Source organism: Panthera pardus, unplaced genomic scaffold (genome assembly GCF_024362965.1).
Source record: "Panthera pardus isolate Hobbes unplaced genomic scaffold, ASM2436296v1 HiC_scaffold_6, whole genome shotgun sequence".
NCBI lineage: Eukaryota > Metazoa > Chordata > Mammalia > Carnivora > Felidae > Panthera > Panthera pardus.
The window spans coordinates 116,766,018-116,793,295 of record NW_026526991.1 but is presented as its reverse complement, the minus strand read 5'-3'; the positions used below and the strand labels follow the sequence as shown (position 1 = coordinate 116,793,295).

The window sequence follows — 27,278 nt, the reverse complement described above, 5'->3', positions numbered from 1 at the left end:
GAGATACTGTTCCAAAAAAAAAAAAAATGTGAAGAACATTGAGGTAGAACCCCTCCTCCCAGATGTCAAAACATTAGATGAAAACTATAGCACAAGTAGAGAAAACAGATCAACACTGAGATCTGATAATATAAGGGAAATTGAAGTGAGAATTTTATAGCATTGGGGAAAGAATGTGGTATTTAATAAATAGCAGTGAAATAATTGTATCACCATTGGGAGAAAGTAGTTTCCTACCTCATACCATGTTCCAAATTAAATCCTAGGTTAATTAAATCTATTTAGAAAAAATTTTTAAATCTTCTTTTATCTATATTTTCTTTTAAATTTTCTTCTAAAAAACATGGGTTAATATTTTCATAATTCAGGGTTGGGGAAACCTTCAGCAAGACTAGAAGCTCAAAATTATAAAGGAGAATATTTGACAGTGTAAGATTTTTTTTTAAATTCTTTATAGCCAAAGATACCAAAGAAGAAGTTAAAGACTAGTTCTGGAGTCAAAGAGTACACTTCAGCATGTATAACCAAATATGATTATCCACAAAATATAAAGACCTCAACAAATCAATAAGAAAAAGACAAATGTACTCACAGAAAGATGGCAATGGCTATTAAGTGAGAATTTACAGAAAAAGAAATATCAGTAGCCAGTGAATAATTAAAAAGTTGCTCTGTCTTACTAATCAGGGAAATGTAAATTAAAAAGTGAAATATTTCTTCCTGTGGGATTGATAAAATTAACAATATTGATAATATCCAAATTTTAGCAGGAGTAAGAAAAGTGGGCACAGTCGTGCTCTGGAGGTGAAAATATAAATGAGTGCAGCCATATTGGGGAACAATTTAACATCTATTCAAATATAAAGGGGAATACCCCTTGAAATGGCAGCTGCACATTTAGCAATCTGTCCCATGGAAATATTTGCTCAGATGCACAGTATTTTTTGAAAGAGCAAAATATTGCAATAACCTCTAGTCATTTTTGGTAGAATGGCTAAGTAAATCATTGCACCTATTCAGTGAGATGCTGGGCAGCCATTACATGACTGTGATGTATCTATCCATTCATATATGTCTTGACATATAGAAAGACCTCATGTTAAGAAAACAAATTCATGGAACAGTATTTATAGTAAAATTTCATTCATATTTTTCAATTTGTGGATGTGTATGTATGTAAGTGGGTGTGTCTACACATACATATGTATATAAATGTTCACCCAGAAGAATTTGGAAGAATACTTCCAAACTATTAACAATGGTACTTCCAGAGAAAAGAGTGTGGAGGAAGATTTTCATTTTATTATATATACATCTAATACATTATTTTTAAAAATTATGATGAATATATTTTATATTTTTAATAAAAAAACAGGACTTTGAAAAGCCAGAAGAAAATACCTTGCAAGAAAAAAAAACCGTGCAACCATATATAAAGGACTAATTGTGCACTGAGGTGTAGCAATTCTGCCCTCTATTCTTTATTCACTAACCTGGTAAAGAACTATGGAATGTGAAGGTAAAAAGACAATAATAGAGCGAATTTGTAATGGAAGTATAACCAAATATGTAGATTAGAGGTTGCAGTCCTCACAACACATATTATACATGGAGGAGAGGTTTCTGTTTCCATAGCAACACCGCCAGCACTAACGAGAAAGCATGAAAGGAATCCTTTTTCTCAGGGAGAAGTGCATGAAGCATGTGCTAATTTACTGAGCATCAAATTTACCTCTTATTGTTTATCCTGAAGAGGGCTTTTTCTTTTTTAATGCTCAATCATGAAATCCATCACTGACTTAGAATGGCAAAAGCCAAAATGAAATTTCCGACTAGACGGTCAGTCTCCTTGTCTTGACTGCATCAATAACAATGACTCAAGGTCAGTCCGTCAGATCTGCTGCTGAGAGTCCACACGCAGGTGCTAGAACAGCAGTATAATCTTTCGCTCCATTTCTGGGTTTGTGGAACACTGTTTCGTCTTGGGTGTGCTCATGTACCTCTTAAAACGCAGTCTTGACTTTTAAAAGACTTATACGTGATAGATGCTTAAACAAGTTGCTGAAATTCAATATTTTTCTGCTAAAATGTAATCCTTAGTTGTGCCATCAAGGACGACCTTGAAAATTTATTAGCTGTCAACTCAGTTAAGGTGATTTTTTTTCTCTTCTCTTTCAGACATCTCGAGATCTGGCATGCTTTATACAGTTTGAAAATGTCAACATTTACTATGGGATTCAGTGTAAAATGAAATACAAAGCACCGACTGACCACTGCTTTGTTTTAAAGGTGTGTTGTACGAAGTCCTTGATTTAGATTTGTGAACAAGTTGAGTTAATATTTCCTTTTAAGGAAAAAAGCGTTAAGTGTCCCATAATTAACCACAAGTGTATCATAATAATTTTTTTGAAATAGGAAAAGTGGAAGCATTTCTACCCTGAATTCCTGTTTCTGATTCTAAAACTTTAAAATGAATCTGTCCAGGCTTCTTCGTGACTTCTTAGAGCTAGGATTTAGGGTCAACATTCTTTTAGTTCTGCACCTTCCTTTCCTTAGTCTACTCAAGAGCCGTGTCACATTTGGGGCTCATACAACTGGGCTAAATCACTCACTTCTGGTTCTTGAGTCTGCTTTTTGCTAACTGTGTCAGCTCCTGCAGTCACAGAAGATTTTAGTAGCTTTTCCCTGCTTTCCACTCAACTTCGTCTTCTACCTTGTCCCCAGACATTGTCTACACTCTTCTCAAAGGGTCTCTCATCTACGAACTTCTCAGCATACCTTGCCTTCTACTTGCAGAAGACAGAAAAGAGAAGGATTGAGTTGCCCTGGTTTACTTCATATTTACTTCTGAACTTATCTAATGGAGTAATCATCCTCACAACTCTGCGCCTCAGAGGAAAAGGCTCCCTCCTCCAAGGCCAGTCCCTCTCCAGCATTAGCCCTTCCCTGGGACCGTACCATCGGTGACTCCGTTTTGCTTCAGCATCTTCAACCTCTCTCCAGAGAATTCTTCTCTTGGGCTACAACGCGTTCAAATATTCCTTGGTTTGGGAGGTTCCAAGTTACTTCCCTCAGTTTGATCCACCCCATTCCTTTAAGCAACGCCTGCTTCTGTCTTCCCTTTAACTCAGACTTCTTGGGAAAGCAATATGTCCTCCATGTCCTCAACTTTCATTCTGTCAGTAAAACTCATTCATTCCAAAATATTTCTCTCCAGCCAACTGCTTTCTGAGAGGTTGGGATATAATGAACAAAACAAAGAACTTCTCTGTGGAGCTTGCACTCTGCAGGCTTCTCCTCCCTCCTGTGCTGTAACTGTTACTAAAGTGTCCAGTGAGGTGTGCATCAGTTAAGTCTGCACTCTTGATTTCATCTCAGGTCACGATCTCATGGTTATGAGATCAAGCCCCAAATTGGGCTCAGCACTGACATCTTGGGATTCTCTCTCTCCCCCTCTCTCCCTGCCCCTCCTCCCCTTAAAATAAATAAAAAAAAACTTTTTAAAAAGTTTCCAATGAACAGTCAGCAGTTTCAGTCCTCAGGCTTCTGGTCCTCCTGGCATCTTTGCATTGGTGATAACTGCCTCATTTTCTAGCCCTCTGCCTAGTCCCCTCTGTTCATCTGCTCCTCCATTTCTGTGGGTTCCTCCTCTTTCCACACATTCTGGGATGTGCTCCTGGGTTCTGTATTCTGTTCTCACCAGACTCGTGCTCTCTCTGAGAAGTCATAGTCACAGCCACAGCTCCAGCTGTCATCTGTATGCTAATAATTCCCAGTCTATAGCTGACAGTCTCACCTTCTCTCCCAGCCCCACCCTTGAGGTAACTGCACTGAGGGCACTTCAACCATAACCTGTCAGATGGTGATTCAACCCTCCCTCCACCCTCATAAACTCCTTCCTGCAGTCCCTATCAAGATGAATGATACCATCACCCGCTGTATTAGTTTTGGGGCGGGGGGGGGGAGGGGGTGGGGAGGATGGGCTGCCATGACAAAGTGCCACAAACTGGTTGACTTAAAATAATGGAAACTTAAGCTCTCACGGTTCAGGAATCCAGAAGTTTAAAATCAAGCTGTCAGGAGGGTCGGTTCCTTTTGGAGGGCTCTGAGGGGAAATGTGTTCCATGCCTCTCTCCTAGCTTCTGACAATTTCCAGCAGTCTTTTGCACTCCTTCCTGGGCTTGTAGCTGCATAATGCCAATCTCTGCCTCTATATCACATGGCCCTCCTCTCTGTATGTGTTTGTGTTTCTTCTCTTCCTACAGGGACACCAGTCATATTGGATTAGGGCCCACCCTAACCAAGCATGACCCCATCCTAACTTGATTACATCTACAAAGAACCTATTTACAAATAAGGTCATAATCACAGGTATCAGCAGTTAGGACTGCAGCATATCTTTGCAGGGGACACAATTAAACCCATAATACCCATCTGCTTTTCCAAGCTAGAAATAGAGAAATCTTCCTAAAAGTCCCTCCTGTTCCCTTTCTTGTCCAATCCATCATCACACTCTGATTTTCCATCTGAGACGTCTCTCATCTAGCCCTCTCTGTCTGTCCTTCCTTGTCACTCCAGGCCCGTCTTCCACACGGCTGCCAGTTGCTGCCTGTATCACTCTGCTCTTTTAAAATGTCTGATACCTAGAGGACAATGTCCAGATCCAAGTTTGACACGAGCCCTTGACTCTGGCTCTCTCGAGCTGATTTTCTGTCTCTTCTTTCCATGGATCCCAGACGTTAGCCACACAGAATTTCTAGATGTTCCTCAGATGTGTTACAGTACTCTATAGCTTCTTCCAATGAGCCTTTCTCATTTTCTGTTTTCAAACTTTTACTATGAAACTCACCATGTCATAGGGTAATCATAGATTTCTTTACATATGTCTCCCCCACAACACCCCCAGCCACCACTTCCTAATTATGGTGTGAGCCTCTTATCTATATTAATGAGGGACATATTCCTTAGCACCCAGAGGTATTTGGTGAATGTGTAGGTGCTTTGCTCTTAGTTCACCCACTCCCTTTGGTCTTGGACAAATGACTTACCCTCTCTGGCATAGTTTTCTTGTTTATAACACATAGTTACTTCACTTTAGAGGATCTGTAAGATCCCTCTTAACAGTAATGTTCTGCAATTGCCCTGACCTTTGTGTGCCTTTCAGCATGTCCTACAAGAGCTTCTCTCTGTTTATGGTCAGGAATAATCAAACCAGTTGCACAAGAATCTGGCCAGGGGTACTGAACCAGCATTTTTTCCTTAAACCCCTTTATAAATAATTTTTCAGCAAAAGGCTCAGTTAAGGAGTAAACCCTTTGGCAGGGTCCTAAGCCATGACTGGAAAACAAGCACAGTTACTTGCTATAGGATGTCCTGAGAGCCAGAAAGGAGCCTCGTGCCCACTAGATTAGCTCATCTTAGAATCATAAAATTTAAGGATTTCAAGAGGCCTTTGAGGTCATCGGATGCTGTCTCCTGTATACATTTGTAGTACGTGTAGTATAAGGAGGTCAATGAGAATGTTGGAGAGAATGAACCAAGTTCTGTACACCTGTCTCATCACCATAGGAGGAGCCATTGTTGGAACTCAAGTTCAAGAGTTCTTGCCTCTTTCTTATGCTCAAAAGCCGTTATGTTGAATGGCTTTTACTCTATTTGGATTTTACTCTGTTTGGATAAATAACATACTTAAGAATTATTTATTGTGCTGTTTAAGTGGATACCTCTACCCAGACAGCTGATTTGTGCATTTGACTGCAAGCATACATGATGTAAAGTCTGCTCTTGGGAACCTGGCTCTCACATGCCAGGAACCAAAAAATAAATGAAAAATATTTTAATACACCAAAAGCCAAGGTAACACTGTCAACTTTTTAAATGTGTCAGAAATAAAATAACAGCTGCTTTCTAAGAAAAATTATAAACAGCGAACTGCCGAAGAGACCCATGTTTGCCCCTCTTAAATGACCGTCAATAAGAATACTGTTATGGGGTGCCTGGGTGGCTCAGTCGGTTAAGCGTCCGACTTTGGCTCAGGTCATGATCTTGAGTTCGTGAGTTCAAGCCCCATGTTGGACTCTGTGCTGACAGCTCAGAGCCTGGAGCCTGCTTCACATTCTGTGTCTCCCTCTCTCTGCCCTTCCCCTGCTCACACTTTGTCTCTCTCTCAAAAATAAACATTTAAAAACAATTTTTTTAAAAAGAACACTGTTATAAGTTAAGGGGCTTTGTTTCTGGTGCTGGAAGACAAGGACTGTGGTTTGGTTTTGTGAATTTTATGGCTGGAGAGAGTGCTGCAGGCATTTGTGGAATGTCACATTCCATATAGGGACTAAGTCCTCAGCTTAGTGTACTTATCATCAGTGTGACCTTCCAGTTAATTAATGTAACAAATCCGTTTTTGCTGTTGGGCCACATTATCCGCGTTGATACTTTCAATTTTAAGGGCCTCCAACGGGAACGATCATTGGGGTAACATTTGTAAAGCTAAAATCTAACAGTTATATTAATGAGGAAGCACTGAACCCCAATAACGAAGAAATGCGCAGCAGCCATACAAAGTGCATGCTGCCATCTGCTGCCAGAATGGAGAACTACAGGCATCGTTGGGCAGCCTAGTGTCTGTCACCCCCGGAAAACCTAGGATGATTTTTCGTGATACAGATGCAAATTCTGAGGGCTGAAAGACCTAAACCAAGGGCATGATCCATTTAAAGATAAAAGTATAAAGGTGGACATTCCTCAACTGGGTCAAAGGGCCAAAAGAAGGAATTCTTTACAATTTCTGATTTTTTTGTGTGTGTGGTATCTTTAAAGTTTGGAATTTTGACCTAATAGCTTAATATAAATACAGAAATTCTAGGCAGTAGGACAAGAGACCCACAAGGTTCTAGTGTACCATGGGGTAAAATATATAGTAACTTCTCTGGGCCTCAGTTTTCCCATTTGTAAAACCAAAACTTACTAAGCTCTCATCAAGCTCCTAAGAGTCTGTATGGGTCTTGTTATCCCTTCTGGGCAATAACAGCAATGAGTTGTTAGATCAGCAGGGTGACTGGTCCAGATGTTGCTTCTCAGATTCATACTGAAGTTAAAGGCACGGTGTCGCTGGCTTACATCAGCTTTAAAAACAGCCATTTCCTTGAAGGTCAGTGATGAAGCTGGAAGCAAAAGTGAAAGGGAGTAGTCTGTGCAATACCCTTAGAGAGGAACTGGTCAGCTCCACTCCTTTCCCGCACTGAGGATGGCTTCCCACTCTGTCAGCACTCCATTTCATGTGCACCACCACTACCTGTCCTAGCAGGATTAACAAGCTCCTCTGAGAGATGGAGGCAGAAGAGTTGGTCTCTCTCTCTCTCTCTCTCTCACACACACACACACACACACGCATGCACACATGACGGCTATGTTTGTAATTATTTTTCTCTATAATAAAACTTATTAAAAATGATAAAGGCCCATGAAAATTCACATGGCACAAATCTTAAAATCTAGATTTGGTTGCCTGCCCCTCACCTTGTACCCATGACACTTCTGGCTGAACAGGAAATCTTGCTTTTGTTCATTATTTCCTTCAACAATTATTTCCACCTCTAAACCAGAATACTGACCACATGCCAGGCCATTGCTAAGCACTGGGGGTCTTCAGCAGTGAACGGCAGACATGGTCCCCACCCTCACAGAGCACACAGTCTATCAGAGACAGACACACACAACAGAAATTACAGAGGCAACAAGGATTAAGGAAGAGGGGCCCAGGTGATCTGGTGACCAGAGACCAGTGTCTCTCTCCCCTCTTCATGCCTGCCAGTGTCACTGCTGTCTCTGACAATGAGCTCCTGGAGGGCTTGGACCCTAGTGCAACACCCCAAGCCATTGCCACTTGAGAATAGATAGAATATTCCTTCCCTGGGACACCCATCCAGAGGCCAAGATGGCCAGTATGAGTAGGAGATGACAGTTAAGAAAAGGTGAAACCCTGAATTCTGATAGGGGAGATATCCCTAAATATCCCTAGGACTGGTTGGGAGTCACAAAGCATTAATTCTGGGACTTAAGAATTGCATCAGGGAAGTTCCTTTATTTGATAAATGGAGAAACGATTCGGATTTCTTGTGGGAAAGGAGACGTGGTATATGCAAAGGCTTTTAAAAGCTAAAAAAAAAAAAAAGGAGAAATTAAAATTATTATGGATAATACAGTAAGAGGTGCTTATGATAAATCATGTCACAAATCTCTTAAATCCTTTCAAAATTTAGCCCATTCTAAAAATACCCCTATTTCTAATCCTGAAATTGCTGCCAGTAGCAATTTGCCACCACATCAGGAAATTAACATTGTTACAGTCTTAAATTTTTTTTGAAAAGTGCTAATAGTTTATAAATGGTCTTTGAAATTACTTTTTTCTAGCATCCCCAAATTCAGAAGGAGTCCCAGTATATCAAATATCTCTGCTGTGACGATGCAAGAACCCTAAACCAGTGGGTCATGGGAATAAGGATTGCCAAGGTGAGAGAGCATTTGGGCTCACCCTATCTTGAATTGCATACCAGCATCCTGACCTGGGTGGGTCCAGTCTCCGTGCTGCTGAGAAACAGCTGACCCATTCTCCATGAATCAGAGCTGAAGATACTATCTCATTTATTTGCCCATTGGGGGTTTTTTTAATAGCGGGGAGTGATAGAAACACGGACCTCTCCAATGACCTGAGAATCAGGGTTTACTCTCCCTTGAGACTTCTCAGACCTTCATTTACTCTTGGAGAGCTTTGCATGTGTCGTGTGTAATTAAGAAACACGATGTGGAAACTGGTAGATTTATATGAAGACTCATGTACTCAAAATCGGGTGGCGAAAGCTCTCCTCTAATGTCTGGATATGAAAGTATTAACTGACTCTGCCAATCTGGAAAATTACTTAACATGTGAAAAATAAACGATTTGTGGATGTTTTGTTGGAATCCTTACACTAAAAAAACAACTCCAGAAAAGAATAGCTACAAAGTACTTTTTTTTTGTCTCAGTACGTATATTGCAATCAAGTGCAGAATCTGGGATAAATGGATTCCTCTCTTGCTTCTTTTGTGTTCTCTCCCCAGTACGGGAAGACTCTCTATGATAACTATCAGCGGGCTCTGGAGAGGGCCGGGCTCGCCTCTCGGACGAACCTGAGTACTGTCGGTGCAGTTCCACCACCCCCGCCTGCTACAGGTACCGTGCAGGGAAGAAATTCTCACACCTGTTCAGAGCTCAGAGCTCATGTTCAAACTTACACAACACATTTTGTAAAAACAGAACTTTGTTGGCACTGTGTACGTTTCCCTTCTGATGGTCAGGCTCAAGATCTCCACACACCTGGATCTATTTCTTCAGAAGTGATTCTTAAGCAAAGCTTCTATCACTTTTCTCGTGTTATGCTCATGGATAGGATGGCGATCACCAGTGTAGGGTGAGCTGGTCGAGTACTGTGTCTCATCAGAGTATAAAGGTTATATTTGTCCAAAGCTCCACTAGCACCCAGCAGACAGCCCACCCAAAGGACGAGATCATTCCCGGGTGTTTTGGCTCAGTGATATCATGGCCAGAGCCTTGTACCCAATCCTGGATATCACATTCTATAATAACATAACAGCTTCTTGCGTATATTTTTAAGGAGGACAGAACACTGAGAGATGAAGAGGGTACAATGCATTGCTTTACATATAATCGCTCTGATTCTTACAACAGCCCTGCAAAGTATAGATTATCATCTGCGCTCCTCAGCTGAGGAAACTGAAGCTGGGAGAAGCATGTCCCCAGCATCTTGTCAGTGGCTGAGCTACAATTCACACACATTGTCTTTATGATAACTAATGGTTGAAAGAACTGGCACTATTTACAGCAGAAAAGTTCTGGTCATTGTTTTTCAGTGTTAAAGAACAGTCCTAACATAAGGCTAGTATGTGTATTCTTTGCTGCTCAAAGGGTAAAAGCAGCTTAAAAGTGTGGAAGGTGCAATAAGGTAGATTTAACCCAACATTTAAAAATATTTCCATTAGATGTGTCCAGCCTGGCTGCTCTGTGAACAATGAGTTTCCGGAAGTGTCTATGCTGAATAAAACTGTTTTCTGCAGAGCACTTACCACAATGTGTAATCATTTTATATATCCATTAACTCATTTGGTGCCTGTTTTCTCTACCAGACTCTTAAGTCTTGAAAGGACAAAGGACCATTTCACCATGTTGCACACATTGTGTTCCCAGAGCTTAAAAGCCTGGCACATAGTAAATGTTTATTGAGTTACTAAACAAAGGGTTGCTGAGGTTGGTTGAGAGTTGGGTTTCCTAATTCTGTTAGTCTTCAGCTTGGGAGTGAAACACCACTTAAAAGTTCTTGGCTGTCAAGCTTCCCCTTTCACTCTTTGGGGTGAGGCATCCTGAAACCATCTAGGGCATCTCTCCCAGGGTCATTGGTTTCCTTTCCAGTAAAGACTCCTGGGCTCTGTGGGAGGCATATCTGGCTCACTCCCATGGGTGGAGGCCCGTAGGTACCTTTAGGATGGGGGCTGGTCACCAAAAAGAGGAAGCAAGTGATTCCACCACAGAGCTTTGGATATCACCCACAACTGGACACTTAATACTGCCTATTGATCTCACTGTGTTTCTGTAGACTGGCAGTCTTCAGCCAGGGATGACTTTGACCTCTGGGGAACATTTGACAATGTCTAGAAACATTTTTGGTTGTCACACCTTGGGGGAAATGCCAGTGACATCTAATGGGTAGAGGCTAGGAATGCTGCCTCCTACAATGCATAGGATAGGCCCCCACACAACAAAAAATTTTCCAGTCCCAAATGTCAATAATGTTGAGCAAACCTGTTCCAGTCAATGTAATCTCCTAGTTTCTCATTGTTTTGGATGTTCTTCACTCTCCTCAGATTTCCAACCCCAAAATCTTTCACTCTCAGCAAAGGAACCATCAAATGGGAACTCCTTTGGGGCGCCTGGGTGGCGCAGTCGGTTAGGCGTCCGACTTCAGCCAGGTCACGATCTCGCGGTCCGTGAGTTCGAGCCCCGTGTCAGGCTCTGGGCTGATGGCTCGGAGCCTGGAGGCTGTTTCCGATTCTGTGTCTCCCTCTCTCTCTCTGCCCCTCCCCCGTTCATGCTCTGTCTCTCTCTGTCCCAAAAATAAATAAAAAACGTTGAAAAAAAAATTAAAAAAAAAAAAAAAACAAATGGGAACTCCTTTGACTCCCCACCACTAAAACCAACAACTTACCTGCGTCTGCACCCATCCTAGTCGCATCCATTCTGTTACATCCTAACAAGGGCCATTCCTTCCATGCATACCCTGGTCCCTATTCCAACACCAGCTGATGTTTTGCAGTACTCTGACACCCACCAATGGAGTTAGCTCAGACCAAGGGCACTGTCCCCAACAAAGCTGCCTTTCTTCCTATGTCATCCACACATCTGACCTCCTGGCTACAATTTCAGGGGTTCCCACTAGTTCTGGTTGATTAGAATGACTCACAGAACTCAGAAAAGTGCTATCCTTATTATTACAATTTTATCATAAGGGACACATATCAGGACCAGCCAAATGAAGAGACACATGCATAGTGCAAGGTCTAGGAGGGTCCTGGCTGCAGAACTTCTTTGTCCTCTTATTGACCACATGATTGATTTCAGTCCCCTCCCCAGAGGTTCGATTAGCCCAAAGCCCCAACCCTCTAATCACTTGGTTCATCTTTCTGATAACCAGCCCACATCCCAACCCATCTTGTTAGCATAAACTCAGATGTGATCCTAGGGGTTCACTGAATAGCAAAGATATCCCAGTCACTTTGGAAATACCAAAAGTTTTAGAAGTTCTGTGCCGGGAATTCAGGACAAAGCCTCGACAGATACTTTATTATACCATCCTCTTCTGCATTCTCTTCTGCTCTACTGAGTCCTTATCATTGTTCCCTTCTCCAAACAAACAAGTAAGTTTTAAAACCCTCCTATGACTCCACACCTCCCTCCAGCTATTGCCCCACCCGACAACCAAACTGTTTTAAAGGGTAGACTACATTTGCTGCCTCCACTTCTCTACCCTTACTGACTCTGCCACCAATTTCAGTCAAGCTTCTGCCTCTAATGCCTTACGGAGAATGCTCTTGCTAATCCCACCAGTGGCCTCTAGGCTGCTAAATGCAACTATTATAAACCCCTGTTCTTCTCTGACCTTTCAGCAGCATCAACACAATCCTCCTTGAAACAGTCTCCTCTATTGGCTTTCAAGATAGTACACATTTGGGGCACCTGGGTGGCTCAGTCGGTTATTGTCCGACCTCAGCTCAGGTCATGATCTCAGAGTTGGTGAGTTCGAGCCCCACATCAGGCTCTCTGCTGTCAGCTCAGAACCCACTTCGGATCCTCTGTCTTCCTCTCTCCCTCTCTCTCTCTCTGTCTCTGTCTCTCTCTCTCTCTCTCTCTCTCTCTGCCCCTCCCCAACTCATGCACACGTGCATTCTCTCTCAAAATAAATAAACTTAAAAAAAAAAAAGATAGCACATGCTCCAGACCTCTCATCATACCCCCAACTGCTATGGTCACTCTTTTCTAACCTCCTCTACTAACTCTTCTACCCCACCTTAAATTGCCCACAGCCTCGTCAATCAATCCTAACCCTTTTCTCATTGACAGTCCCTCTAAGTGGTCTAAATCCACTCCTGGCACCATCTATGTGCTGATCACCCACAAATATATAAATCGAACCCAGACTTCTCTGCTGACCTGCAAAACCATGTATCCAGCTGTCTGCTCGGTGGCTTCACTTGGATACATCAGACTCGATGTCTGTAAAACTGACTCCTCATCTTACCCTCCAGACTTGCTCCCCCACTGTTGTTCTCAGTTTTTGTAAATAATACCATCGTCTGCCCAATTGCTCATGCAGGACACATGGAAGAAAAGCTCACTCATGCCCAAATCCAATCACCTCCAATTCCTATTGATTCTACCCTCTAAATATTGGTCAAATCTGTCCAGATCTGTTCATCTCCATTGTCATCAAATCCCAACTTCCATGATCTTTCACTTAGCCTCCTCTGGCGGTGCTCCACCTCAACTCCCTGCATTTGCAGACTTTTCTCTCTCCTTAACTCACCTTTTTAAATGTAAATATGATTTCTCCCCTGTGGGTAGCCTTTCAGAAGCTTCCCACTGCTCTTAGATAAAGTCCCAAATCCTTAGCAAGGCCAACTAAGCCTGTATAATATGAGCCTTGCCCAGCTCTCCTGCCTCTTTCTCCACCCGTGTCTTCCTGTTCCTGTCACATGGGCCAGTTGTTCTTCCTAGTTCTTCAAAGGCTCAAGCACCATCTTTTCTTAGGGAATTCACAGATGTTATTACCTCTGTTTGTGATCGTTTTTTCTTTCATGTAGCTAATTCCTTCCTATCCTTGGGTCTACAGTGAATTGTCCTTTATAAGCCAGTCATAATTAATAATCTTTGTGATTATTAGTTTAGTATCTGTTCTCCTAGATACTGAAAGAAATCATGAAGTGTTTCTGCTATGATTTCCCAACTGAAAAACATGGAGACGTTCTGTATCCAAAGTGCTTAACAAGTAATTCGTTCTTGATGAATGGCAGCTTTTATTTTTCTATTAGAGAAGAGCCATAGAGGGTTTTTTTAGTACTTATTAAATCACTTTATGACTTTAGCAACTATTTTTAGTCCAGACCCTTCACATGGCAATTGACATATGGCAGTCTAACTCTGTCTGGTTTAAGCAACAAAGAGTGATGGGGAGAGATTTATTAATGCACAAAACTAGGAGGTCTGTGGGTAGGCTGCTTTCAGGTATAGAAGGATCCAGGGATGTAAGCGATGTCGTCAAGATACTGTTTATTTAGGCACTGTCCCCCTGAGATGTCAAGGACTGTCACTGACTCTCCAGGATTACATTTCTCACACAGCCAGAAATCGTAGTACAAAGAGGATGCCCCCATCTCTGAAAAAATTCTGGGAGGGCTCTGTTTCGTGCCTGTCCCTAACAGTCTCACTGTACCCAGGAGCATGCTGTCTTCTGATTTGCCAGATCAAGTGGTAGGGTCAGCCTTTCACAAACCACATGGGTTAAGAACGAGGGAGGTGGGGGGCGCCTGGATGGCTGAGTCAGTTGGGTGTCTGACTTCGGCTCAGGTCATGATCTCATGGTTCGTGGGCTCATATTTGTTTAATAAACTTCCCACCCATAATTCCTCCAGGGACTCCTAGAGAGACAGTGGGAGAGGCTGTATTGCCACTTGACAGCTGGGACTGTTAACACAGTGACAGAACAACCTAGATCCCAGTCAGTGGCACCTGCAGAATATATGGGGTATGTGGGCACACATCAGTTGTCCCAGGATGGGGCAGGGAGCCCATGGGAAAGACTGGATTTCCTGGTAAATAGGAAGACAGCAGCTTGGAACATTTAGGATTATTATTATTATCTGTTCTCACAGACAAAGACCAGGTCATCCTACTTACATAAAAATACACACTATGTTGCTGGGAAATCAGCCTGTGTATGTGTTTGGACAAAAGAAGCAAAAAGAAAATATAATTTTTGCCCTTCAAAAGAATTTCCCCCAATGGTCTTCAGTATTCAGATTTAGTCTCTGCTTGCACAAATTTGTGCTTTGCACAAATGCAAAGGTGTTTATAGATAAATAAAGGATTTGAATATGTATAAGATGAAGGAGGAGAAAGAGAATAAATAGCCCAAAGGAAATGAGAAGATAGAGCACTTTGGAATCTCAGATGTTTAAATCTCCTAGGCACGATGGTACGGTGCACAAAGTCTTACAAAAGGTCTTAAATAGAAACATTCTAAAGCTTAAAGATGTTTGGGTCTGTTGCTTCCCGACCTCCAGAACAAAGCTGTGGCTAATCAGAGACGTTTAATAAGCCTTAGAGTGAGAGAAATGCACATTTACATGGCACATCATGTACGTTCCAACAGCTCCACTCAGAACAACGAGGTGGCTGTCCTTGCTGAACAAGGGACATGGATTTTATCATTAAAACACTGACAGGAGAGAAAGCAATTCTAGCCTGTTCTAATATTTCAATTGCATAAACGGACACGAATACCTTTTTTCATTCTGAAATCATCTCAAACACACAAAAGTTGCAAGAATAGTACATAAAGCCTTCATGTACCCTTTACCCAGATCTCCAGTATTGAGTGTTTGCCATATTTGCTTTATCATTTCTCTCTCCCCACTCCCGCTTCTCCCTGTGTTATCCAAAGACATTTTTTTTTCTGAACCACTTGAGAGTAGATTGAATCTATCATACACCTTTGCCCCTAAGTCTTCCCTTTGTGACTCCTAAAAATCAAGGCTGTTCTCTTACGAACCATAGTACAGTTAGCAAATCCAGGAAATTTAGTATTCAATATTGATAGGATATTTTTATCTAAATCACATCCATATTCCCTCGATTTGGATGTGTCTGATGTTTCCTTATGATTCATTTCAGACAGTGCATTTTTGGTGGGAATACTGCATGAGGGCCGCATGTCCTCAGGTTATCACAATCAGACACATATGACATCTGTTTGCCCCTCGTTGGAAACATTCATTTTGACCACTTGGTTAATGTGTTGTCCGATATCTCTCCTGTGCAGATTTTTCATTTGGTCCTTAATAATTTGCAGAGAGATACTTTAGGCCCTGTTAATATCCTCTTCCTCATCAAACATTCCTCTCTTCCCAATGTCATGTCCTTAATAGCCTTCTCTGAGTTGTTATGTAGATGAATGGGTTTCTCAAACTACTGGAAAAATATTTAAAGAAGCAAGCAAACGGCCATCTCATAAATATTTGACAGAATAGCAGGCAATGGACATAACTAAAGGAACCTCTGAGTTCACTCAGTGGCAAGACCTCATGTTGTGGGCTGGGTGGCAGTTTGGTCATTGGAGAAATGTCTTTTGTGTGGGGGGGCATGGCCGTCCTCTCCAGGATGTTCTCTAAGGACCCAGAGAGATCCACATACATCCAATGAAATCTATCAGATTCCCTCAAAACTGCAAAACCTCAGTTAGCCTCACTTTTGTGCCAAAGGGTAAATTAAAAGGGAAGAAAATAAAATAAGTGCTTATCATGACTTGCTGGGAAAAAAAAACCTATTCCAGGGTATCTCAGGGGTCTGCACATTTTACTCAATCCCCTGTGTCTTCTATTTTTGTGCCCATCCTACTTTTTTGTTGAGAATAATGTTTAAAAGTTGTTCCTATACACAGCATGGTATGAAACTAGAAACATACGTTTCAAGTGTTTATTATTTTTGAGAGAGAGAGAAAGTGCATGCATAAGGGTGGGGGGCAGAAAGAGAGGGAGAGAGAGAATCCCAAGCAGGATCCATGCTGGCAGCGCAGAGCCTGACGTGGGGCTCAATCCCATGAAACATGAGATCATGACCTGAGCTGAAACCAAGAAGGATGCTTAACTGACTGAGCCACCCAGGCACCCTGAAACATAGGGTTCAGAAAAATCTTCAGCAACTGGAATTTTTAAAAAGTTTTTCAAAGTTATTCTCCAGTTGTCAAAAGGCTTTTGAAAACAGAACATACCATTCTCTAGGCCCCTAGTTAATCGAGATGTCATAGCCTACATAAAGCATTCACCTTCCTGAACCTTTGCTGAATCTCATGAAGTGTTGACATAGAACCTCAGACTTTCTGTAAGGCCTGTATACCTAGAATTCCTTGTCTTTTGCTTTGGAAATATAAACTATATTTTTAGATGAACTCACAAGAATGCTGAATATGCCTGCCCACTCTTCTTGTCTTTATTCTCCCCTTCAGGACCTAAAGCAGGCACCACCCAGGCCAATGGGCAGATTCCCCAGGCTGCACATTCTGTAAATGCGGTTCTTGAAGAAGCCCAGAGGCAGGCAGAAACTACTAAGGTAAGACCAGAGAGTGACTGGACGTCATTCTCAGACTGTCTCCAGTAAGCCCGTATTCTAAACCATTAGCAGTGTCCAATAACTGCTCCTCTGAAAAGAGAAAATCTAGTTCCAACTACTAAGAAGTCACTATAATTTCATTTAGGTAATTGTGTGGGTTTTTTAATCTTAAAGTTATTCAGGCTAGAATGGAAAGTTAAAGCCAACTGTTACCACATTGCTTCAGAAAAATGTAAGAATTTTTTTTTTAATGCTAAGGCTTGGTAAATATTTTTAATTTAGCTCCATTGATTTTGACTGAAGGGCTTTTTTTGATTTAGACAAGTGGTTTTAGCATTCTGAAAGTGGCACCTGAGTTTTAAACCCTTGGGATTTTTTTTTCCTGAATAAATTAGAGCAACCAGTTAGTCAGAAGCCCTATATTAAATGTGAAAATCCCCGAAACCAGATTAGAAGACTACTAAAAGGGTTCTGTTATAAAATGTGCATTTTATATTTTTCTGTTAATGTTCTGCATACATCCTCAGGGTGATGGAGAAGAAAACACATTTTAAAATACTAGCCAAATTGACATAGCATTCTCCATAATTTTTTTTTCAGTAAAGGAGATTAATGAAGATTCATTTAAATTTATCTAAAAATTATAGCTGAAAGTTGTAATCTAGTTACTACTAGCCTAATTGGTAACATCTCAACTTACTATTCTGTTGAATATTTTCCATATGTGATTCAAAACAACCTTAAATAATTGTGCCTTCTGTAATTTTTCACTTCATTCTCCCCTTTGATTTTGTCCATCAGTCAGTGGTGGGAGCAATTAAATCCTGTATTTATTGAATTTCTTACAATTTTTGAAAACCATTGTAGACCATTAAAAGTTGTATTACTCTAGTATTATTAGCTTCTCAAGTCTGACATCATACACTGTACTTTCAGTGATTATTATTTCCGTGGCTCCTGTAATGCCTACCAAAGAGAAACACTCTAAAATGCTGAAAGCAACAAAAGGACCCCAAAAAAGAAATCACTTCACCTTGTGTGAACATCAGTTCCCAAACTGCCTGTTCAGAAATTTTTTTTAATTACATCACCAGTCAATTAGTTTATCGTGCTAAGCAAATAAACCAAATAAAATAGAAAACTCAATCATAAGGCACTTTGTTAGGAAAAAAAAAAAAAAACTTCTAAATTTAATCGTCAGTGGTAAGAGGTTGTTAAAGAAAAAAAAAAGAAAGTGAAAGCCTGATAAATTGTAAATTGCAATGATAATTATCACTGACACAGAGGGATTCAGCTAAGCTGCCTGGAATCCCTGGGGAAGTTGCATTATATAAATGTAATTTACTATCATCGATTTCCACCGTTGGCAGAAGGACTGCGCCTCTGTTAGCCTTTGGCCAAGTTCGGTGTTGTGGTTTCTGCCCGGCAGCATGTGCAGTGTAATCTTACTCTGAAGAACCCAGCCACACCTTTAGCTCATTTAATATGAACATAACCTTGAGACAGAAATAGTAAAGCTTATGATGCTTGATTTATACCTGATCAGCCAGCCAACTTTCACACAGTTCAGAAAAGGTAAATCTAAGACTATGGACCAGATGTGTGGATTCTTGGTCCACCCACCACCTCCCTTGAAGCTGTTAGGTCAGAGGGAGTGAAGCATATAATTGGTTTCTCCCTGGTAGCCCACAGTCATGGGCAAAGGTTTCTTTGTTCTCAGCATGCCAGCAACCACTGATGCAAGAAAAGGCAGGCAGTTCTTTCATAGGAGAGTCTTCTTTGTGCTCAGATTTGTACAAAGGTTACCTGTAGCCTAAAGTACATCATCCTTGTGCTGTAAGAGGAGGACATCTAAGCCAGGAGATTTGGGGACAGTTTCGGGAAGCTTCCTAATCAGCTCTCTGCCACTGGAGGTATGGTACAAAAGGAAAATAACTTCACAGACACCTGCTTCTGACAATTGAGCTTCACAACCTGCTCAACTCAGACCAAGAAAAATGGTATGGCTGCATATGTCTAGGGCCCTAGTGGCTTGTCTTGGGAACCAGGGCATGAGTGGGAATTCCAGGAGAGCCATTTTGCTTCCATTTTGAGTTTCCTTAGGCTGAGCTTAGGGTAGGTAAAGACTGAAGTAACCACACAAGGAGCTAAACTCCTTATCACTAAAGCTCTTTTAAAGACACGGATTAGTCCCCTATAAGGTGGTTGGTTGGGAGGAGATACATCTCTAATCTAATAAACACCTCATTGAATAGGACTAAGTCTTCGATTTACCAAAGAAGACATGGTAGGTTAGCATTAAATGACGTTATTATTGGTAGTAATGTTAGAGGCCATTTGGAGTCATTCTCCTTACTCACAGCAAACATGAGCTAGCTCATGAACAACTTGTAGAATTGGCCTGAGGAGTGGAGGCCCCCTGCCCCTCAGGAAGCAGACACTGCCCAAATCAGCAAGACCTCACCTTTCAATGGAAATATGCTGTGGTTGCTCTGTTGAAGGACAAGAAGCCAGCTCTTGGTAACCACGACCCAGGAACACCCAGGGCCCATCACCTTCCAAAGTCCAGCCTGCCACCGCCCCCTCCCGTGCGAAGGTCTTCAGACGTCTGTGGCAGCCCAGCGACAGCCCCCAGGGCCAAGGGCATGAGCAGCGGCTTCCCTGCGCCGCCGCCCGACGACTCTCTGCCACCACCCCCGCCGCCACCGCCCCTGGAGGACGACGAGGAGCTCCCTCCGCCGCCCCCCGATTTTAACGAAGGGCCCCCGGACTTCGTGCCTCCCCCACCGCCGTCGTTTGCAGGGGATGCTGGGTTATCATTACCGCCCCCGCCCCCGCCCCCTCCTGCACTCAACTCTCCCAAGGCGCCCCCCGTTGCCAGCAAAAGACCTCCGGCTCCCCCGAAGAGGAAAGAGAATCCAGGACCATCTGGTGGAGTAGGGAGCGGAGAGCAAGATTTCATGTCCGATCTCATGAAAGCTTTGCAAAAGAAAAGAGGCAACATGTCCTAAGGGAAACAGATAAATATGTTTGTGTGATGGGTATAATCATTTCTAACCTCAAGTACATTTTTGCTACTTTATCTTCATGACACCTTATTCATTTTAGATAAAATATTGACGCATTCAGACTAGAAATGGTGTAAAACGTCTCACTGCAGCGCAAATACGTTCATAATCATTAACCTATAACGGAAGCAAGAGTATCTGCCTAAATGTACATACCTTTCCTATGTGTTTGCATCTCCCTGAATTCATCTTCCCTTACAAATTAACTGGAATGTTTTATGTTTATTTTATTGTGTTCAGAAGCATCAAATTAATAAAAGTTTGAAAGTCTTCCTTGAGGATGGTATTTCTAGAAATATCAGTGTATAAATCTAGTGTGCTATCAATACCACATTATATATACTTGACCTTTATAGCTTTGAATTCTAACATCTTGTTAATTTTTGGTATGTTTTCCATCTCCACCTCCATGACCTTCAGAATTTTCTGAAAAATCGAATGAGGAAAAAAACAGGAGGCAGAATGAATTCGGTTTCTTTGAGACTCATGTCCTGATTGCCGGGAGTCCTGGACATACACTGTTTGGGTTAGGGTTTTCCAATGGTCAAATAACATAGTAATGAAAAAAATACATATTTAGAGTTTGGAGATTGTCTGTTATTACACTGCTATGAGTATCCTATAGATTAAGATTTAGGGACAGGAAAAGGCAATCATTTATATTCTTTAACCTGGAATGTTTTCTCCCCAGTAAATCTGATGCTCAATTTTTTTTAAGTTTTTTTTAATGTTTATTTACTTTTGAAAGAAAGACAGAGCATGAGCAGGAGAGGGACAGAGAGAGAGGGAGACAGAATCTGAAGCAGGTTCCAGGCTCTGAGCTGTCAGCACAGAGCCCGATACGGGGCTCGAACTCACAAGCTGCGAGATCATGACCTGAGTCAAAGTCGGATGCTCAACCTCCTGAGCCACCCAGGTGTCCCAATGCTCAATTTTAATAGCCAATTTATCTTGAGTTCCTGTTACCCTATATCTCTTCTCTTTCAAATCATTTTATGGGAGTTCTTTTAGATTTTCTTCATTTTATTTCCATATTCTGTTTTATTTTTCTTTTTAACTGTGGAACACCTCAAAATCTTTTTTTTTAACTGAAGTATAATTAACACACAACGTTACATTAGTTTCAGGTGTACAACACTGTGATTCAACAACTATGTTATGCTATGCTCACCATAAGCTATTACAGTATCGTTGATTATATTCCTTATATTGTGCCTTTTATTCCTGTGACTTATTCATTCCATAGCTGGAAGCCTGTATCTCCCATTCATTCCCCTTCACCCATTTTGCCCAGTCCCACATCCTCTTCTCCTCTGACAACCATCCGTTTTTCCTCCATATTTAAGGGTCTGTCTCTGCTTTTTATTTGTTTATTCATCTTTTTTAGATTTCACATGAGTGAAATGACATGGTATTTGTCTTTCTCTGACTTATTCACTTAGCATAATATCTTCTAGATCTATCCATGTTGCTGCAAATGGCAAGATTTCATTCTTTTTTTTTAATACTTATTGATTTGGGGGAGCATGCAAGCAGGTGTAGGCAGAGAGAGGGGGTTGGAGGATCTGAAGCGGGCTCTGCACTGACAAGCTGACAGCAGAGAGCCCGACAGAGGGCTCAAATAAACCATGAGATCATGACCTGAGCTGAAGTTGGATGCTCAACTGACTGAGCCACCCAGGTGCCCCCTCATTCTTTTTTTATAGTTGAGTCATATTCCATTTTGTGTATATAGCACATCTTTATCCATTCATCTATCAGTGGCCACTTAAGTTACTTCCATATCTTAGCTATTGTAAATAATACTGCAATAAACATATACTGCAATAAACATATCTTTTAGAAATAGTGTTTTCTTTTCTTTTCTTTTATAAATAGCCATTAAAGGAATTGCTGGATCATATGGTGTTTCTGTTTTTGTTTGAGGAAACTCCATACTGTTTTCCACAGTGGCTGCACCAGTTTACCTTCTCACCAACAGTGCACAAGGATTCCTTTTTCCCCACATCTCAAAATCTTTTTTTTAATTTTTTTTTTACATTTATATATTTTTGAGAAACAGAGTGAGACAAAGCTTGAGCTGGGGAAGGGCAGAGAGAGAAGGAGACACAGAATCTGAAGCAGGCTCCAGGCTCTGAGCAAGCGGTCAGCACAGAGCCTGATTCGGGGCTTGAACCCACGAACTGTGAGATCATTACCTGAGCCAAAGTCGGATGCTCAACCGACTGAGCCACCCAGGCGCCCCTCAAAATCTTCTTAAAGTGGGTATAAAATAAATAATAATGTTACTTTCTACTTAAGGAAGATGATTAATCTTTTTTTAAGTTTTATTTTTATTTATTTTGAGAGAGAGTGTGGAGGAGAGGCAGAGAAGGAGCGAGAGAATCCCAAGCAGGCTCTGTACTCTCAGTGTGGAACCTAACTTGTGAGATCAAGAGACCTGAGCCAAAAATCAAGAGTTGGACACTTAACCAACTGAGCCACCCAGGTGCCCTGGAAGATGATTAATCTTGTGTTTTAGCATTTGGGTAGAAAAGTAAGCTCTAAACTGACATTTAAAACAAGAATGCAAATTCAGATTTTAAAACAAAAATATTTAATAATTAAAACTGATAAAGTGCTCTACATTTTTCCTAAGCATGTCCGTAAAATTGAAGATAAATGATTTACATTCAATCTCTCCTCGGGGTGCCTGGGTGGCTCAGTCAGTTAAGCATCCGACTTTGGCTCAGGTCATGATCTCATGGTTCCTGAGTTCGAGCCCCGCGTGGGGCTCTGTGCTGTTAGCTCAGAGCCTGGGGCCTGCCTCAGCTTCTGTGGTTCCCTCTGTCTCTGCTCCTCCCCTACTCATGTTCTGTCTCTCAAAAATAAATAAACTTAAAAAAAATTTTAATAAAAATTAAAAAAAAACCCTCATGCACTGTACTCTTTTCTGTTTGTTTTTGTTTTATGATGATCTTTTGATATCAGATGCTGCAAAAACATCTGGGGAAATGACCTGGGGAAAGCCTGGTCATTATGCAGATCTCTGGGACAATACAAGAAAGGTGTTAATGGCATAATTTTCTTAGAAAATGATTCTGAGCTCACAGGTAAAACAATGTCTGTGGCTACACAGAATTGTCCAGTTGCTTCAACCTGACATAGATTAATGAACAAATCCTGTGATGTCCAGGACAAAAGATCCTTCATTAGAATTATCTGGATCTGGGGCACCTGGATGGCTCAGTCAGTTAGGCATCTGACTTCGGCTCAGGTCATGATCTTGTGGTTCATGAATTTGAGCCCCACGTCGGGCTCTGTGCTGACAGCTCAGAGCCTGGAGCCTGCTTCGGATTCTGTGTCTTTGTCTCTCACTGCCCATCCCCTCGTTGCACTCTGTTTCTCAAAAATAAACATCAAAAAAAAAAAATGATCTGGATCTTACTTACCTTGATCAAAATTACCGCCTAGTTTGCAGAGGAAGAAATTCATTGGGATTTGAGGAGGATAATTTAGAATTCAGTGCCTCTCCAATCAAAAAAATAATAACCCCTTGCTGATTTTATTTCAGAGTATAAAAACCTTGATAGCATCCCTCCCCCACCATGTCTAGAGCAGGAAACAAGGACTCTCCATCTCACAGCCACAGAATCACCAAGATGAAGGGACCCTGGAAATGACCCACTACACTAACCAGGATTCTGACTGTATATAACAAAACCACTGGAGCAATCTTAAGCAGAAAGTAGGACTTGATTACAGAACTCAGAGCAGAATGCCAGTACCCAAGGCTCCCTGTGTACATAGACTGTAAGGCAGGGCCTGGGACTGGTCCCTGGAAGCTCATAGTTCACCCTTCTGCTCATTTCTGCCCCTGTCCACACGCTTGCCTTATTGTCACTCTCTTTACAAACACCATCATTCTCTTTGTGTTGTCACTCCACTTTTCAGTTCTGAAGGCAGAAGACAGTCGGGCCTGACAATATGCTTAACCTAGAGCCCAGGGCTGAGTCATAGCCTGGGTCTCCTAACTTCTATCCGTACCGTACCTTTCCTTTACAGGGAAGAACTATGAAAATTCAAACATTAAAATGTTTGTGAGTTTTAGCATCTGATAATACATACATATATATATATACACATATGTATGTATGTATTTTAGGAAAGCTATTGAAGATAATTAACTGATTTTGTGGGCAAAATATTGACAGTTTTACTCAATGCATTGTGTCGCTCCATTCCTTGTTTGCCTGTGTGGTGGGCCCACTTTGATCTCCACTGTATGAGTATCCAAAAAAGAATCCAGTGTTAAGGTCTTTTCAGTCAGGAATCTTAGAAATCAGGGCTTCTTTTGCCTCATCTCAGAGTAGAAGTTTGCTTTCAAGAGGCCCAGGCACCAAATCAGGAGCTCTGTGCAGTTTTCACTCAAATGGAACAGAATCTCTGGTGTCTTGCAGAAGAATCTTCACGAACACTACTTATACATGAGTCTACCTAGGTCAGCCTCAAAAATGCACCAGATTTGTTCCCTGTTTATGAAAAGCTTAGCCACAGATTTAGATGTGAGGGAAGTACCAACATTGGGGTGGAGACAGCAGGAGAAGAACTATGGAATTAAGACAGTAATTCTAGGGGTGCCTGGGTGGCTCAATCAGTGAAGTGTCCCACTCTTTTTTTTTTTTAAGTTTATTTCTTTTTAGAGAGCATGAGCAGGGAAGGGGCAGAGAGAGTGAGAGAGAGTCCCAAGCAAGGATTATGACCAAGAGCCAAACCAAGTGTTGGACGCTTAACCTACAGAGCCACCAAGGCGCCCGGTAAGTGTCCCACTCTTGATATTGGCTCAGGTCATGATCTCACAGTCATGGGATCCAGCCCCATGTCAGGCTCTGTGCTGGGTGCGGAGCCTGCATGAGATTCTCTCTCTCCTTCTCCCCCCCCCCCCCCCACTTGTGTGCATGCACACACTTTCTCTCTCTAAAAAACAAAAACAAAAACAAAACAGTAATTCTTTATCATAATTTATAGCTACAGAATTTCTTGCATAATATTCCCAATAGGACAAAGACTAGAATACCTGCAAAGCAAAATAAAACAAAACACAGGTTTGATCAGGTTTACAAGAAACAAGATTTAACCTGCCAGGAGACAGAATCTCCTGCTTTCAGAAGGTCTCAAAGGGGAAATGAACATTTAAGCTTCTACTACGTGTTTTAGGTATTTTATTTAGTCATAGAAACAATGGCTGGTATGATAGTGAAATTATCACACACTGATAACTGAACCTTTGAAGTGTGAGACTTTTTTTACGACTTAATACACTGTCAGTTTTTATAAATGACCCCATCTATGTTTAAGTACATGTTGGTTAGAACAAGCTTGCTAAGCATGTGGCTCAAGTCTTCCACAGCCTAATATCTAGTCCGCTTGATACATCAATTACTTGGAAGAATGTTTTAAATCCCTTTTGACGAAGGTGGATTTGTCAATAGCTTTTAATTGTTACAGTAAATTCTGCTTATATATTCTGACACTTTATTAAGTGTAAACAAAATTTATTTGTATATTTTGTGAATTATGAATTGAATGCTATATCTCTATGTATTGTTTTCTGCTTGTTATATTCACACAGCTACACCATCTCTTTTCAGTTACTTGCCTGAAAAAATCTTTCTGTTCATTTACTCCCAAACTTTTGACATCATTATGTTCTAGCTTTGCCACTTGTAAATGGCATATAAGGGGATTTTGTGTTTGTATGGAGTCCAGCAAATATTGTCTTTTAGCTGGAAAATGTATTTTTTAACTCTTATTGTAATTATATATTTGCAATTGTTTTTAATATCTTATTTATCTTATTTTGTAATTTCTATTTGGATTTTTCTGTTTTTTTTTCTATCTTTTCATGTAATTAAGGATTTTTCTCTTACTCTGTTTTTTAATCTTATTAGAAAGCTGTACACTCTGTTTTTTCAGTGGCTACCTATAAGTGACAGCATCATACTCAATAAAGTCTAAACAACTTTAACCAGGAGAATACAAGACTTGAGAACACTTAAATTTCAGACACACACAATTATTGTCCAATATTTGAGTTCCATCTCAGGGTTTGTTTTTTTTCCCTAGAATATCTTTATTACACCCTCATTCTTGAAAGATGGCTTCACTGGATACAAAATAACCTGTTGGCGGTAAATACTTTAGTAAATACTAGACAACAGTGAGTTCTTTGAAAAGATTGTCCCCCTATCTTCTAGCTTCCACTGTTGCTGTTGAGAAGTTGGCTGTCAAGTTATATTTTCATTTTGGTCATCTTTTTCTTCCCTTCTGGATGATTTTAAGACTTTTCTTTGTTTTGGGTCCAAGTGTGGGTTTCTTTTTATTTGAATGCTTGGGAATCTATTAAGGCTCCTAATTTTACAAATATGCAGATTTCACTAATCTGGAAAATTCTCATCTATTTTGTTTTCAAATATTGCCTCTCCTTATCCAATTATGGAACTCTAGTGAAAGTATGTCAGGCTTTCTAACTATCCTTCATATCTCTTAATTTCATATGTTTTCCCTTTCCTTATGTATTCTAGATAAACTAATCAGATCTTAATTCCCACTAATTCTCTGTTTAGCACAATCTAATCTGTGTGTAAGCTATCTATTGAGTTTTTAAAATTTTTTCAATAACTTAAATTTTTAGAGCAGTTTTAGGTTCACAGCAAAGTTGAGCAGAAAGTAGAGGGAATTCCCTTATGGCCCCTGCCCTCCTGCACTTTTAACATTCTGCAACAGAGTGCTACATGTATTACAATTGATGAATTTCATTGGCACATCATTATCACGCAGAGTCCACAGTTTACCTTAGGGTTCACTCTTAGTGTTAACACCATCTATGGGTTTTCGCAGATGACATGTATCCACCTTTACAGTACCATACAGAATAGTTTCGCTGTCCTGAAAATACCCTATACTCCTCCTATTTATCATCCTCTCCCCCAAAGCCCCTGGCCACCACTGATCTTTTTACTGTCTCCATTGTTTTGCCTTTTCCAGAATGTTGTAAAGTTGGAATCACATAGTGCATAGCCTTTTCAATTAGCTTATTTCATGTAGTAATATGTACTTAATTCCATGTCTTTTCATGGCTTGATAGCCCATTTCTTTTTAGCGCTGAATAATATTCCATTGCCTGGATGTACCACAGTTTATTTTTACATTCACCAACTGAAGGGCATCTTCGTGGCTACCAAGTTTTGACAATCATGAGTCAAGCTACTGTGTGATGAATTGCATGGTAAAAGTCTGTT

General features: G+C 41.0%; 1 protein-coding gene across 1 annotated transcript in view; it reads left to right on the top strand.

Annotated features, from left to right (window-relative positions):
• The window catches only part of APBB1IP (amyloid beta precursor protein binding family B member 1 interacting protein), a 104,597-nt gene extending 78,592 nt beyond the window's left edge, over positions 1 to 26,005 (top strand). Inside the window, exons 10-14 of the mRNA XM_053895604.1 lie at positions 2,179 to 2,289; positions 8,410 to 8,508; positions 9,097 to 9,208; positions 16,827 to 16,930; positions 19,432 to 26,005. Of these exons, the coding sequence (XP_053751579.1) occupies positions 2,179 to 2,289; positions 8,410 to 8,508; positions 9,097 to 9,208; positions 16,827 to 16,930; positions 19,432 to 19,941 (936 nt within the window). The 3' untranslated portion in view covers positions 19,942 to 26,005. The remainder of the gene's footprint in view (positions 1 to 2,178; positions 2,290 to 8,409; positions 8,509 to 9,096; positions 9,209 to 16,826; positions 16,931 to 19,431) is intronic.
• The last annotated feature ends 1,273 nt before the right edge of the window (positions 26,006 to 27,278 follow it).